General features: G+C 42.1%; 1 protein-coding gene across 1 annotated transcript; it reads left to right on the forward strand.

The window, feature by feature from the left end:
• The first annotated feature begins 694 nt into the window (after positions 1-694).
• LOC126668412 (uncharacterized) lies at positions 695-9984 on the forward strand. The gene is made up of 9 exons (XM_056104648.1): positions 695-955; positions 2238-2312; positions 2635-2687; positions 2814-2948; positions 6551-7166; positions 7368-7668; positions 7921-8207; positions 8280-8570; positions 8827-9984. Exons 1-9 carry the CDS (start codon positions 695-697, stop codon positions 9982-9984), a joined length of 3177 nt encoding a protein of 1058 aa, XP_055960623.1.
• Positions 9985-13827: the final 3843 nt, after the last annotated feature.

The raw sequence follows: 13827 nt of genomic DNA on the forward strand, positions 1-13827 counted from the left end.
TTGCTATGTGTTTACTCTGTTAAGTATGGTTGTGTCTTAGGAACTACTGCGGATATAGGTTTCTGTCATGTCTTTAAAAACGTCATCTTTTGATTTTAAAACATTCTGCCTACACTAATAGGATTGCGTCAAGTCGGTCATTATGTGTTGATTTAATGCTTTTGATAGTTGCTGTTATTTCACTTGGGTGAATATTTTAATGCTGTTGATTTCTCGGGAAATCCTAATTGTTACTTGTTTTGTTTCATACTTGGATATGAATTATGTGTTATTTAAATTGTTTTTGTTCAATCCTTAGGATATGGACAACGTTGTTCGTACTCGTGCTCGTGCTGCGGTAGAGCAAGAAGCTGAGGCTGATGATGCGATTTCCATGGAAGTCGATCAGAACGTACCACCAGTTCAGGAAAATGCTGGACGTGGTAGAGGTAGAGGTGCTGACAGAGGTAGAGGCAGAGGAGCTGGTGCTGGTAGAGGTGGAGCTAGAGGACGTGGTGCAGCAGGTGTTCAGGCACCGAATGTGCATCAGGCACCGGAGGTGCAACAGGCACCGAACATGTAGGCGTTCGACTTCACTACCTTCTTGGCTGGCATTGTCGAGATGCAGAACAACCAGGCTCTTCTGTAGAATCAGTGTACTGTATTGGGTCAGTTAGCGCAGCAACAACAACCTCAGGCTGGTGCTATAGCTGGTATGGGTGGACTTGCTGGTGTCGATCATATTCCGATAGACAGAGAGGTGGTGATGACCTACACGAAGTTGACTCCGACTTCTTTTGATGGCATTAGGGATGCTCTTGATTTCTTGGAAGAGTTTGAGTACCACGGTCAGAGGATTCAGGCTAGTGATCGTCAATCAGTGATGCTTGTGGAGATGTCGCTGAAGTGTCCAACTAAGGACTTGTTTCGCGATAACATCAGGCCAGAGATTGCTACATTGACTTGGGCTGAGTTTGTGAACAGGTTCAGAGGTTACTATCTACCCTTCTCTGTTACTGAGAATTTCAGAGAAAAGATGCTAAATTTGAAGAAAGGGGATAGATCAGTGACAAACTACACTATAGAGTTTGTCCGTTTGGGGCGGTTTGCTACAGATCTGCAGGGTGATCGAGGGCGCGTGAACGACCGCTATGTTAGGGGTTTAGGCTCGAAATTTTTTCCTTTGCTGATAGGGACAGACATGGAGTTCGCTCGAGTAGTGGATAGTTCTCATCGGATGGAGAATTCATTGATTCAGTTTGGGACGATCTCTGACCCATTCCAGAATCAGAAGAGAAAGAGTGATCTTCCTAGTGGGGGGCAACAGGCCCCAGCGCAGCATGGTAGTGGAAACTACTACAGTGGATCTTCTCAGGCCAACAGGGGGAGTCGTCGGACGCACAACAAAGGGAGACACAGTGCTAGGAGTGCTCCGTACAGTTCTAGTAGCAGTGGGAGTAACTGTGGTTCAGGACGCGGGAACAGTGGTGGATCGAACGTTCCGTTCTGCCATAATTCCAGACGCAGGCACTATGGTCAGTGCCAGTTAGCTCCTGGAGGTTGTTTTTCTTGTGGCCAGCCGGGTCAATTCTCCAGGGAGTGTCCAATATCTGGGCATCAGATGTCTAACTCCAGTGTGGCGCAGTCGTCTTACCAGCAGCAGAGACCTGCGTTTACATAGTCTGTAGGGTACTCTCAACCTGTAGCATCTTTTGGTGGCTAGCGGGGCCGTGGTAACGGTGGCAGAGTTTCCAACAGTTATGCTACTGGGCAGAGTTCTCAGAAACAGCCGCAGGGTCAGGCCAGAGTGTTCGTGTAATATCCCGTAAAATTTTAAATTTATTTTGTTATTTTTCCGACGTGGTTCCGGATGTGTTTTGAGGGGTATTTGAGGTTTCGTAAAATTTTGTGGTTCGATTCGTCTTCGGTTCGGTTTTAAAAAAAATTTAATAAACTTCTCCCTTGGGTCTTGGTTCAACCAAATGGTTGAACCAAGGAATTAACCAGGTCTCGTAAGAGACCTGATGATTTCCCGTACAGTCCCGTTCGGGACTGTGCCTGTCCCGTACGGGACTGTGCAAATTTTGCACTGGTCTCGTACGAGACCAGGCTGTCCCGAACGAGAACTCAGCATTTTTGCTGAGTCTCGTTCGAGACTGGTAACGGCAGTTAGGAGGCTTAATTTCTGCCGTTACCATTCCGATTTCTTTCCCTTCTTAGCTGATTTGATTCCTTATTTTCCTTCTCTACATATTCAGCTAGCCCTAGCCACCATCCTTCTCTTTTCTCTTCATGTTTTTCACCTCCAAAATCTGCTCCAACTCAGCCCCGTGGTAAGTGTTCTTAACCATTTCCATTTCAGAATTTTAGCTTTGAACATACTTCGGTTTTCTGATCCGTGTGTGTTCGTTTCTAGATCGAAACTGAAACCGTTTGATCTCAGGCGTTCTAGACTCGTTTACCTTCGATTCAATTCGTTCGCTTCGCTTAACGGTACGCCGTTGATCTCGTTCTTTTGCCGTTCGGTTTATCGCTTTGGTTTTGTTAAAATTCTGTTCTTGATTGTTGGTTGCTGCTGTTGTGTTTCCTTCACGCATTAGGCTTAGGTTTTGTTTCTTCTTCATGGTTTGGCATCTTTGTTAATGGGTTAATCAGATTTTGGTTGAATTATGTCATGCCATGATCTTGAGTTTTGCCGAATGGTTCTTGTTAGTTCTTGTGATTTGGTTGTGTTTAATTGTTGAGATATAGAATGAAGGTGGTATGATTGGATTGGGAATGTTGGATTCGTATTCAGTGTTTAAGTTGTTAGTTATATAGTGAATGAGATTTAGTTCGGTTTTGATTCTTTCAAATGAGAAATGGCGGCAGGAACATGGCTCTGTTCTTTTTCTCTTATTTGAAGATGATGGTATAAATGCCATGTTAAGTCACCATCTTATTTGGCTTGATATTATTAAGTCCTTTAGGTTTATTTTATTTGATAATAACTTAAATTTCATTATAATTTACAATTGATTTATTGTAAACGATATTTTATAAAATTAAGTTAATATAATTACTCGGGTAATTATATTTGTTTTCAAATGTCGTTTTGACAAAAGTTGGTTAAATTACAATTTAGCCCCTAAACTTATTTTATAACTAAATTAAGTGGATTTTTGGTTAATAACTTTATTGTTGGTTTTAATTACAAAGAAAAACAATAAATTGATTTCGGATATCAAATTGGCAAAAGTACAATTTAGTCCTTATTTGGCAAAAGTACGATTTAGTCCCTAAACTTTTATTAACTTAAAATGATTAAGTTTTTGATTGTAACTTGGGTTACTTAGAATTGAAGTTATTGAGTTCCGCTTTTAAAATGGTTTATTATTCTATGGAATTATTTTATAAATATAAACTCGGGTTTATATTTGATAAACGTTTTGAATCGGGTTAGACTTGGGTCACCCGACAAGTGAGCTTGGCTTGGTAGTTTGTGATAACTCGGCTAACCCACTATTTGGAAATTATTTATTATTTAAAGTTATTAAATAATATTTATAAATTGGATTTAAGCGGGAACTCAATAGACTTATATTAATTGGGCTTTATTATCCTTTGGGTGTATTTGTGTTACTTTGGATTGTTTAATTACTACGTGTTATTGTGCTAGTTTTATGTGGTGTCTAGTACTCTCTAGAGTTAGGGTCTGATTTTAATAATTATTTTATTTGTCTAGACTCGTCTACTGTTCGTGCTTCAGAGGCGAACCAGAGTTAGTTGCTTGCCGGTATTTCACGCGGATTAGCAAGCAGTGAGTTTGTATTTACTATTTACCGCTTTATTAAGTAAATTGTTATTTTAATATTAAATATATATACTGTACGTATATTTCGAACTGTTTTTATATTATGGCTCTTAGTTGGAACGTGCTACCTAATGGGCATCATTAGGACTGCGTGCGCACCGGTATTGATCTGGGTAAGGTATTTATGGAAATGTGGTAACTCGGTGTGAGCATAGCTCTCGGGACCAGGTAGAGTAACTCGGTGTAGCTCAGCTCTCGGGACTCTGGTATAAGTGTGGTCAGTGGTAACTCGGTGTAGCTCAGCTCTCGGGACCAGACCTATTGGATTATGATTATTATTTAGAATTGTGGATTAGGGTTCCAACTATTATCTATAATATCGTTATTAAATGTTTTAAACGTTTTAAAGGTTTTCCACTTAATAAATGTAAATAGTGGTATGAACTCATCTCAGTATATCTGACCCCGTTGTTTTCCCAATTTTCCCAGGGTTATGATCTGAGAGTGTCGGGTGATCTCCGCATTTACTTTTCCTCGGAGGTTCCATTATTTTGATGTACTGTCAAACTATTTTATTCTTAGACCGCAGTAGTTGACTAGACGTCTTTACTATTATTACAGTTGTTTGTCGGATTGGTTCGACTGGTTATATTGCTTTGGCATGTTATATTATTATATTGGTTTATGATAAATCTATTTTAGACTTAGAATTGAATATGTATGTTATATTAATTGTTGATTATTATAACTGCTAGTTTAGGCTGAAGTCTCGGTTGCCCCCGAGCATTGGTTTTCTGCAGGTTTATGTGTTTATGCTTTATATGGGAGGCTAGCTACGGGTTTCGGTACTACATTACCCATACCCTAGCGCCGGTCGCGATTCATGAAAATGGGTCGTGACAAACTTGGTATCAGAGCTTTGGTTTCAAACCAAGGCCAATTGCTTGCTATGTGTTTACTCTGTTAAGTATGGTTGTGTCTTAGGAACTACTGCGGATATAGGATTCTGTCATGTCTTTAAAAACGTCATCTTTTGAATTTAAAACTTTCTGCCTACACCAATAGGATTGCGTCGAGTCAGTCATTGTATGTTGATTTGATGTTGTTAAATGTTAATTTTATTTCACTTGGGTGGACATTTTATTGCTGTTGATTTCTTGGGAAATCCTATATGTTGCTTGTTTTGTTCATACTTGGGTATGAAATATCTGTTATTTAAGTTGTTGTTGTTCAATCTTAGGATATGGACAACGTTATTCGTACTCGTGCTCGTGCTGCGGCAGAGCAAGAAGCTGTGGCTGATGATGCGATTTCCATGGAAGTCGATCAGAACGTACCACCAGTTCAGGCTAATGCTGGACGTGGTCGAGGTGGAGGTGCTGGCAGAGGTAGAGGTGCTGGTAGAGGCAGAGGAGCTGGTGCTGGTAGAGGTGGAGCTAGAGGACGCGGTGCAGCAGGTGTTCAGGCACCGAATGTGCAGCAGGCACCAGAGGTGCAACAAGCACCAAATATGCAAGCGTTCGACTTCACTACTTTCTTGGCTGGCGTTGTCGAGATGCAGAACAATCAGACTCTACTGCAGAATCAGTGTAATATACTGGGTCAGTTAGCGCAGCAACAGCAACCTCAGGTTGGTGCTGTAGCTGGTATTGGTGGACTTGCTGGTGTCGGTCATATTCTAACAGACAGAGAGTTGGTGATGACCTACTTGAAGTTGAATCCGACTTCTTTTGATGGTGCTGGGGATGCTCTTGACTTTTTGGAGGAATTTGAGTACAACAGTCAGAGGATTCAAGCGTCTGATCGTCAATCAGTGATGCTTGTGGAAATGTCGCTGAAGGGTCCAGCTAAGGATTGGTATCGCGATAACATCAGGCCAGTTATGGATACTTTGCCTTGGGCTGATTTTGTGATCAGGTTCAGAGGTTACTATCTACCCTTCTCTGTTACTGAGAGTTTCAGAGAAAAGCTGCTAAATTTGAAGAAGGGGGATAGATCAGTGACAGACTACACTACTGAGTTTGTACGTTTGGGGCGGTTTGCTACAGATCTACAGGGTGATCAAGAGCGAGTGAACGACCGTTATGTTAGGGGTTTAGGCTCGGAGTTTCTTCCTTTGCTGATAGGGACAAACATGGAGTTTGCTCGGTTAGTGGATAGTGCGCGGCGGATGGAGAATTCGATGGTTCAGTTTGGGACGATCTCTGACCCTTTCCAGAATCAGAAGGGAAAGAGTGACGTTCCTAGTGGGGGGCAGCAGGCCCCAGTGCAGCATGGTAGTGGGAACTACTACAGTGGCTCTTCTCAGGCCAACAGGGGGAGTCGACGGACTCACAACAAAGGGAGGCACAGTGCCAGGAGTGCTCCGTACAGTTCCAGTAGCAGTGGGAGCAACCGTGGTTCAGGACGCGGGTACAGTGGTGGATCGAACATTCCGTTCTGCCAGAATTGCAGACGTAGGCATTATGGTCAGTGCCAGTTAGCTCCTGGAGGTTGTTTCACTTGTGGCCAGCCGGGTCATTTTTCTAGGGAGTGTCCGACATCTGGACAGCAGATGTCTAACTCCAGTGTGGCGCAGTCATCTTATCAGCAGCAGAGACCTGCGTTTACACAGTCTGTAGGGTACTCTCAACCTGCAGCATCCTTTGGTGGCCAGCGGGGCCGTGGTTCTGGTGGCAGAGGTTTTGGTGGCCGTGGTAACGGCGGTAGAGGTTCCAACGGTTATGGTACGGGACAGAGTACGCAGCAGCAGCCGCAGGGTCAGTCCAGAGTGTTCGCACTTACTCCTCAGGATGCGCGTGCATCAAACGCTGTGGTGCAAGGTACCATCCCGATTTCTTTTACTGATGCTTTGGTATTATTTGATGCGGGTGCGACCCATTCGTTTGTTTCTACTTGTTTTGCTGGGAAATTGGGTAGAGCACCATCTGTTTTGAGTGAACCTCTAGCTGTGTCTACACCTATGTCTGAAGGTGTAGTAGTGGACGTCGTCTATCCTTCTTGCCCTGTGGTTATTCAGGGTAGAGAATTGTGTGCTGATTTGATTGTACTTGACGTTCTTTCTTTTGATGTTATCTTGGGGATGGACTGGTTGTCACGCCATTATGCTTCTATTGACTGTCGAGGGAAGTCAGTTGAGTTCAGGATTCCAGGTGGTCTACCTTTTTCCTTTCAGGGAGAAAAGGCAGAGACACCTAAGAATCTGATTTCCGCCATTAAGGCGAAGCGGATGTTAGGCAAGGGTTGCCAGGGTTTTCTTGCTGTGGTTCGTGATTTGGAGGCTGGTGGTAGTGATATGCATAGTGTGCCGATAGTGAATGAGTTCACTGATGTGTTTCCAGAGGAATTGCCTGGATTACCACCTGATCGTGATATTGAGTTTTGCATTGATGTGGTTTCTGGTACAGCTCCGATTTCGATACCGCCGTATCGGATGGCTCCTGCAGAGCTGAAAGAGTTGAAGGACCAGTTACAAGAGTTGTTGGATAGCGGGTTCATCAGACCGAGTACTTCTCCGTGGGGTGCTCCAGTTCTGTTTGTAAAGAAGAAAGACGGTTCCTTTCGGCTGTGTATCGACTACAGGCAGTTGAATAAGGCTACTGTCAAGAACAGATATCCTCTTCCTCGCATCGATGATTTGTTTGACCAGTTGCAGGGTGCGAAGTGTTTTTCCAAAATTGATTTGAGGTCTGGGTATCATCAGCTACGGATCCGTGATGCAGATGTGCCTAAGACTGCTTTTCGGACTCGTTACGGACATTTTGAGTTTCTGGTTATGTCCTTTGGTCTGACGAACGCACCAGCAGCGTTTATGGATATGATGAACAGAGTGTTCAAGCCGTTTTTGGATCAATTTGTTATCGTCTTCATTGATGACATTTTGATCTATTCTCGGAGTGAGGAGGAGCATGCTTATCATTTGAGGACTATACTACAGACGTTGCGTGAGCATCAGTTGTATGCTAAGTTCTCAAAATGTGAGTTCTGGTTGGATCAGGTTACCTTTCTAGGACACGTGGTGTCGAAAGATGGGATCAAGGTTGATCCGAAGAAGATTGAGGCGGTCATGGATTGGCAAAGGCCAAGGTCAGTTACCGAGATCAGAAGTTTTCTGGGTGTAGCTGGTTACTATCGTCGGTTCGTGCAAGATTTCTCCAGAATATCTGCACCTTTGACTAAACTGACACAGAAGGGTGTCAAGTTTGAGTGGACTGACAAGTGCGAGGCAAGCTTTGAGAAGCTCAAGGAGATTTTGACTACAGCTCCGGTTTTGGCATTGCCTTCTGGCATTGACGGTTTCACAGTGTATTGTGATGCGTCTCAGATTGGTTTGGGTTGCGTTCTGATGCAACATGGACAGGTGATTGCCTATGCTTCCAGACAGTTGAAGAAGCATGAGGTGAATTACCCTACTCATGATTTAGAGTTGGCAGCTGTGGTTTTTGCGCTGAAAATCTGGAGGCATTATTTGTATGGTGCTACTTGTGAGATTTTCACGGATCATAAGAGTCTGAAGTATATCTTTGATCAGAGAGAATTGAACTTGAGACAGAGGAGGTGGTTAGAGTTGCTGAAGGACTACGACTGTACTATTCAGTACCATCCTGGTAAGGCTAATGTGGTAGCCGATGCGTTGAGTCGCAAGTCTTCAGGCAGTTTGGCTCATATTTCTGAGATTGGGCGTAGACCCATGGTTAGAGAGTGGCACAGTTTGATAGCTTCAGGCTATGGATTTCAAATTTCTCAGACTGGTTGTTTGTTAGCACAGTTGCAAGTGCAACCCGTTTTGATTGATCGGATCAAAGCTTTACAAGCTGAGGATCCACAATTGAAACGGATTATTGAGGAAGTTCAGCAGGATGGAAATTCTGAGTTTACTTTTTGTGGATGGTGTTCTGAGACATGGTTCGAGATTGTGTGTTCCGGATTCAGATGGTTTGAGGGACCAGATTTTGGAAGAAGCGCACAAGTCTGCTTATAGTGTTCATCCGGGTTCTACTAAGATGTACCATGATCTTAAGGGTACCTATTGGTGGAGCGGGATGAAGAAGGATGTCGCTGAGTATGTTTCTAAGTGTCTGACTTGCCAGCAGGTGAAGCTGGAACATCAGAGACCTTTTGGCTATCTGCAACCACTACCTATTCCAGAGTGGAAGTGGGAGCGGATTGCTATGGATTTTGTGGTTGGGTTACCACGTACTCGACAGGGATACGATTCCATCTGGGTGATAGTTGACCGTATGACCAAGTCAGCTCATTTCCTTCCGATTAAGGTTTCGTATACTGCTTCGAGGTTGGCTCAGTTGTACATCGACAGGATTGTCAGTTTGCATGGTGTACCGGTTTCTATTGTTTCAGACAGAGGTTCTGTGTTTACTTCGAGGTTTTGGAAGGCGTTACAGGAATCCTTGGGTTCTCGGTTGGATTTCAGTACAGCTTTTCATCCTCAGACTGACGGTCAGTCTGAGAGGACTATTCAGACGTTGGAGGATATGCTCAGGATGTGTGTTCTCGATTTTCAGGGTAGCTGGGATACTCATTTGCCGTTGATTGAGTTTTCCTATAACAACAGTTATCATGCGAGTATCGAGATGGCGCCGTATGAGGCTTTGTACGGGCGCAAGTGTAGATCTCCTATCTGTTGGGAGGAGGTCGGAGAGCGTAAACTCTCGGGAGCGGAGATTATTCAGATTACCTCTGAGAAGGTACCGTTGATTAAGCGGAGGTTGGAGACTGCTTTTAGTCGGCATAAGAGTTATGCTGATCCGAAGAGGAAAGACATTGAGTTCCAGGTTGGTGATTTCGTATTTCTTCGGGTTTCGCCTATGAAAGGCGTGGTTCGTTTTGGTGTCAAGGGAAAGTTGGCACCGAGGTATATTGGTCCTTATGAAATTTCGGAGAGGATTGGAGCTGTGGCTTATCGTCTGGTTCTACCGCCAGACATGTCGTTAGTACATCCGGTGTTTCACGTTTCTATGTTGAGAAAGTGCGTTTCTGATCCTTCGCACGTGATTGTGCCTCAGAGTGTTGAGATTGACCAGGAGCTGTCCTATGAGGAACAACCAGTTGAGATTGTTGATACGCAGGTGCGTAAATTGCGGAACAAGGAGATTCCGATGGTCAAAGTTCTCTGGCGCAATCATTCTGTAGAGGAGTGTACTTGGGAGACCGAGTTGGATATGCGGAATCGCTATCCTTTTCTATTTCCGTGAGGTACAATATCTTGAGTTCTGTGACTTTTTATAATTTTTACTGTGTTACGTGTTGTTCTGGTGTGTTTTTACTTGTCGTGGTAAATTCGAGGACGAATTTTAAATTAGTTGGGGAGAATGTAATATCCCGTAAAATTTTAAATTTATTTTGTTATTTTTCCGACGTGGTTCCGGATGTGTTTTGAGGGGTATTTGAGGTTTCGTAAAATTTTGTGGTTCGATTCGTCTTCGGTTCGGTTTTAAAAAAAATTTAATAAACTTCTCCCTTGGGTCTTGGTTCAACCAAATGGTTGAACCAAGGAATTAACCAGGTCTCGTAAGAGACCTGATGATTTCCCGTACAGTCCCGTTCGGGACTGTGCCTGTCCCGTACGGGACTGTGCAAATTTTGCACTGGTCTCGTACGAGACCAGGCTGTCCCGAACGAGAACTCAGCATTTTTGCTGAGTCTCGTTCGAGACTGGTAACGGCAGTTAGGAGGCTTAATTTCTGCCGTTACCATTCCGATTTCTTTCCCTTCTTAGCTGATTTGATTCCTTATTTTCCTTCTCTACATATTCAGCTAGCCCTAGCCACCATCCTTCTCTTTTCTCTTCATGTTTTTCACCTCCAAAATCTGCTCCAACTCAGCCCCGTGGTAAGTGTTCTTAACCATTTCCATTTCAGAATTTTAGCTTTGAACATACTTCGGTTTTCTGATCCGTGTGTGTTCGTTTCTAGATCGAAACTGAAACCGTTTGATCTCAGGCGTTCTAGACTCGTTTACCTTCGATTCAATTCGTTCGCTTCGCTTAACGGTACGCCGTTGATCTCGTTCTTTTGCCGTTCGGTTTATCGCTTTGGTTTTGTTAAAATTCTGTTCTTGATTGTTGGTTGCTGCTGTTGTGTTTCCTTCACGCATTAGGCTTAGGTTTTGTTTCTTCTTCATGGTTTGGCATCTTTGTTAATGGGTTAATCAGATTTTGGTTGAATTATGTCATGCCATGATCTTGAGTTTTGCCGAATGGTTCTTGTTAGTTCTTGTGATTTGGTTGTGTTTAATTGTTGAGATATAGAATGAAGGTGGTATGATTGGATTGGGAATGTTGGATTCGTATTCAGTGTTTAAGTTGTTAGTTATATAGTGAATGAGATTTAGTTCGGTTTTGATTCTTTCAAATGAGAAATGGCGGCAGGAACATGGCTCTGTTCTTTTTCTCTTATTTGAAGATGATGGTATAAATGCCATGTTAAGTCACCATCTTATTTGGCTTGATATTATTAAGTCCTTTAGGTTTATTTTATTTGATAATAACTTAAATTTCATTATAATTTACAATTGATTTATTGTAAACGATATTTTATAAAATTAAGTTAATATAATTACTCGGGTAATTATATTTGTTTTCAAATGTCGTTTTGACAAAAGTTGGTTAAATTACAATTTAGCCCCTAAACTTATTTTATAACTAAATTAAGTGGATTTTTGGTTAATAACTTTATTGTTGGTTTTAATTACAAAGAAAAACAATAAATTGATTTCGGATATCAAATTGGCAAAAGTACAATTTAGTCCTTATTTGGCAAAAGTACGATTTAGTCCTTAAACTTTTATTAACTTAAAATGATTAAGTTTTTGATTGTAACTTGGGTTACTTAGAATTGAAGTTATTGAGTTCCGCTTTTAAAATGGTTTATTATTCTATGGAATTATTTTATAAATATAAACTCGGGTTTATATTTGATAAACGTTTTGAATCGGGTTAGACTTGGGTCACCCGACAAGTGAGGTTGGCTTGGTAGTTTGTGATAACTCGGCTAACCCACTATTTGGAAATTATTTATTATTTAAAGTTATTAAATAATATTTATAAATTGGATTTAAGCGGGAACTCAATAGACTTATATTAATTGGGCTTTATTATCCTTTGGGTGTATTTGTGTTACTTTGGATTGTTTAATTACTACGTGTTATTGTGCTAGTTTTATGTGGTGTCTAGTACTCTCTAGAGTTAGGGTCTGATTTTAATAATTATTTTATTTGTCTAGACTCGTCTACTGTTCGTGCTTCAGAGGCGAACCAGAGTTAGTTGCTTGCCGGTATTTCACGCGGATTAGCAAGCAGTGAGTTTGTATTTACTATTTACCGCTTTATTAAGTAAATTGTTATTTTAATATTAAATATATATACTGTACGTATATTTCGAACTGTTTTTATATTATGGCTCTTAGTTGGAACGTGCTACCTAATGGGCATCATTAGGACTGCGTGCGCACCGGTATTGATCTGGGTAAGGTATTTATGGAAATGTGGTAACTCGGTGTGAGCATAGCTCTCGGGACCAGGTAGAGTAACTCGGTGTAGCTCAGCTCTCGGGACTCTGGTATAAGTGTGGTCAGTGGTAACTCGGTGTAGCTCAGCTCTCGGGACCAGACCTATTGGATTATGATTATTATTTAGAATTGTGGATTAGGGTTCCAACTATTATCTATAATATCGTTATTAAATCTTTTAAACGTTTTAAAGGTTTTCCACTTAATAAATGTAAATAGTGGTATGAACTCATCTCAGTATATCTGACCCCGTTGTTTTCCCAATTTTCCCAGGGTTATGATCTGAGAGTGTCGGGTGATCTCCGCATTTACTTTTCCTCGGAGGTTCCATTATTTTGATGTACTGTCAAACTATTTTATTCTTAGACCGCAGTAGTTGACTAGACGTCTTTACTATTATTACAGTTGTTTGTCGGATTGGTTCGACTGGTTATATTGCTTTGGCATGTTATATTATTATATTGGTTTATGATAAATCTATTTTAGACTTAGAATTGAATATGTATGTTATATTAATTGTTGATTATTATAACTGCTAGTTTAGGCTGAAGTCTCGGTTGCCCCCGAGCATTGGTTTTCTGCAGGTTTATGTGTTTATGCTTTATATGGGAGGCTAGCTACGGGTTTCGGTACTACATTACCCATACCCTAGCGCCGGTCGCGATTCATGAAAATGGGTCGTGACAGTTCGCTCTTACTCCTCAAGATGTGCGTGCATCAAATGCCGTTGTTCAAGGTACCATTCTGATCCCTTTTGCTGATGCTCTGGTATTATTTGATGTGGGTGCAACCCATTCGTTTGTGTCTACGTGTTTTACTGGGAAATTGGGTATTGCACCATCTACTTTGAGTGAACCTCTAGCTGTGTCTACACCTATGTCTGAAGGTGTAGTAGTGGACGTCGTTTATCCTTCTTGTTCAGTGGTTATTCAGGGTAGAGAATTATGTGTTGATTTGATTGTGATTGACGTTCTTTCTTTTGATGTCATCTTGGGGATGGATTGGCTGTCACGCCACTTTGCTTCTATTGACTGTCGAGGGAAGTCAGTCGAGTTTAGGATTCCAGGTGATCTACCTTTTTCCTTTCAGGGTGAAAAGGCAGAGATACCTAAGAATCTGATTTCCGCCATCAAGGCGAAGCGAATGTTGGGCAAGGGTTGCCAGGGTTTTCTTGCTGTAGTTCGTGATTTGGAGGCCGATAGTGGTGATATGCATAGTGTTCCGATAGTGAATGAGTTCACTGATGTGTTTCCAGAGGAATTGCCTGGATTACCACCTGACCGTGAGATTGAGTTTTGCATTGATGTGGTTTCTGGTACAGCTCCGATTTCGATACTGCCGTATCGGATGGCTCCTGCAGAGTTTAAGGAGTTGAAGGACCAGTTACAAGAGTTGTTGGATAGCGGGTTCACCAGACCGAGTACTTCTCCATGGGGTGCTCCAGTTCTGTTTGTGAAGAAGAAAGACGGTTCCTTTCAACTGTGTATCGACTACAGATAGTTGAACAAGGCTACTGTCAAGAACAGATAT

This window comes from Mercurialis annua, linkage group LG2, assembly GCF_937616625.2.
Source record: "Mercurialis annua linkage group LG2, ddMerAnnu1.2, whole genome shotgun sequence".
Classification (NCBI taxonomy): domain Eukaryota; kingdom Viridiplantae; phylum Streptophyta; class Magnoliopsida; order Malpighiales; family Euphorbiaceae; genus Mercurialis; species Mercurialis annua.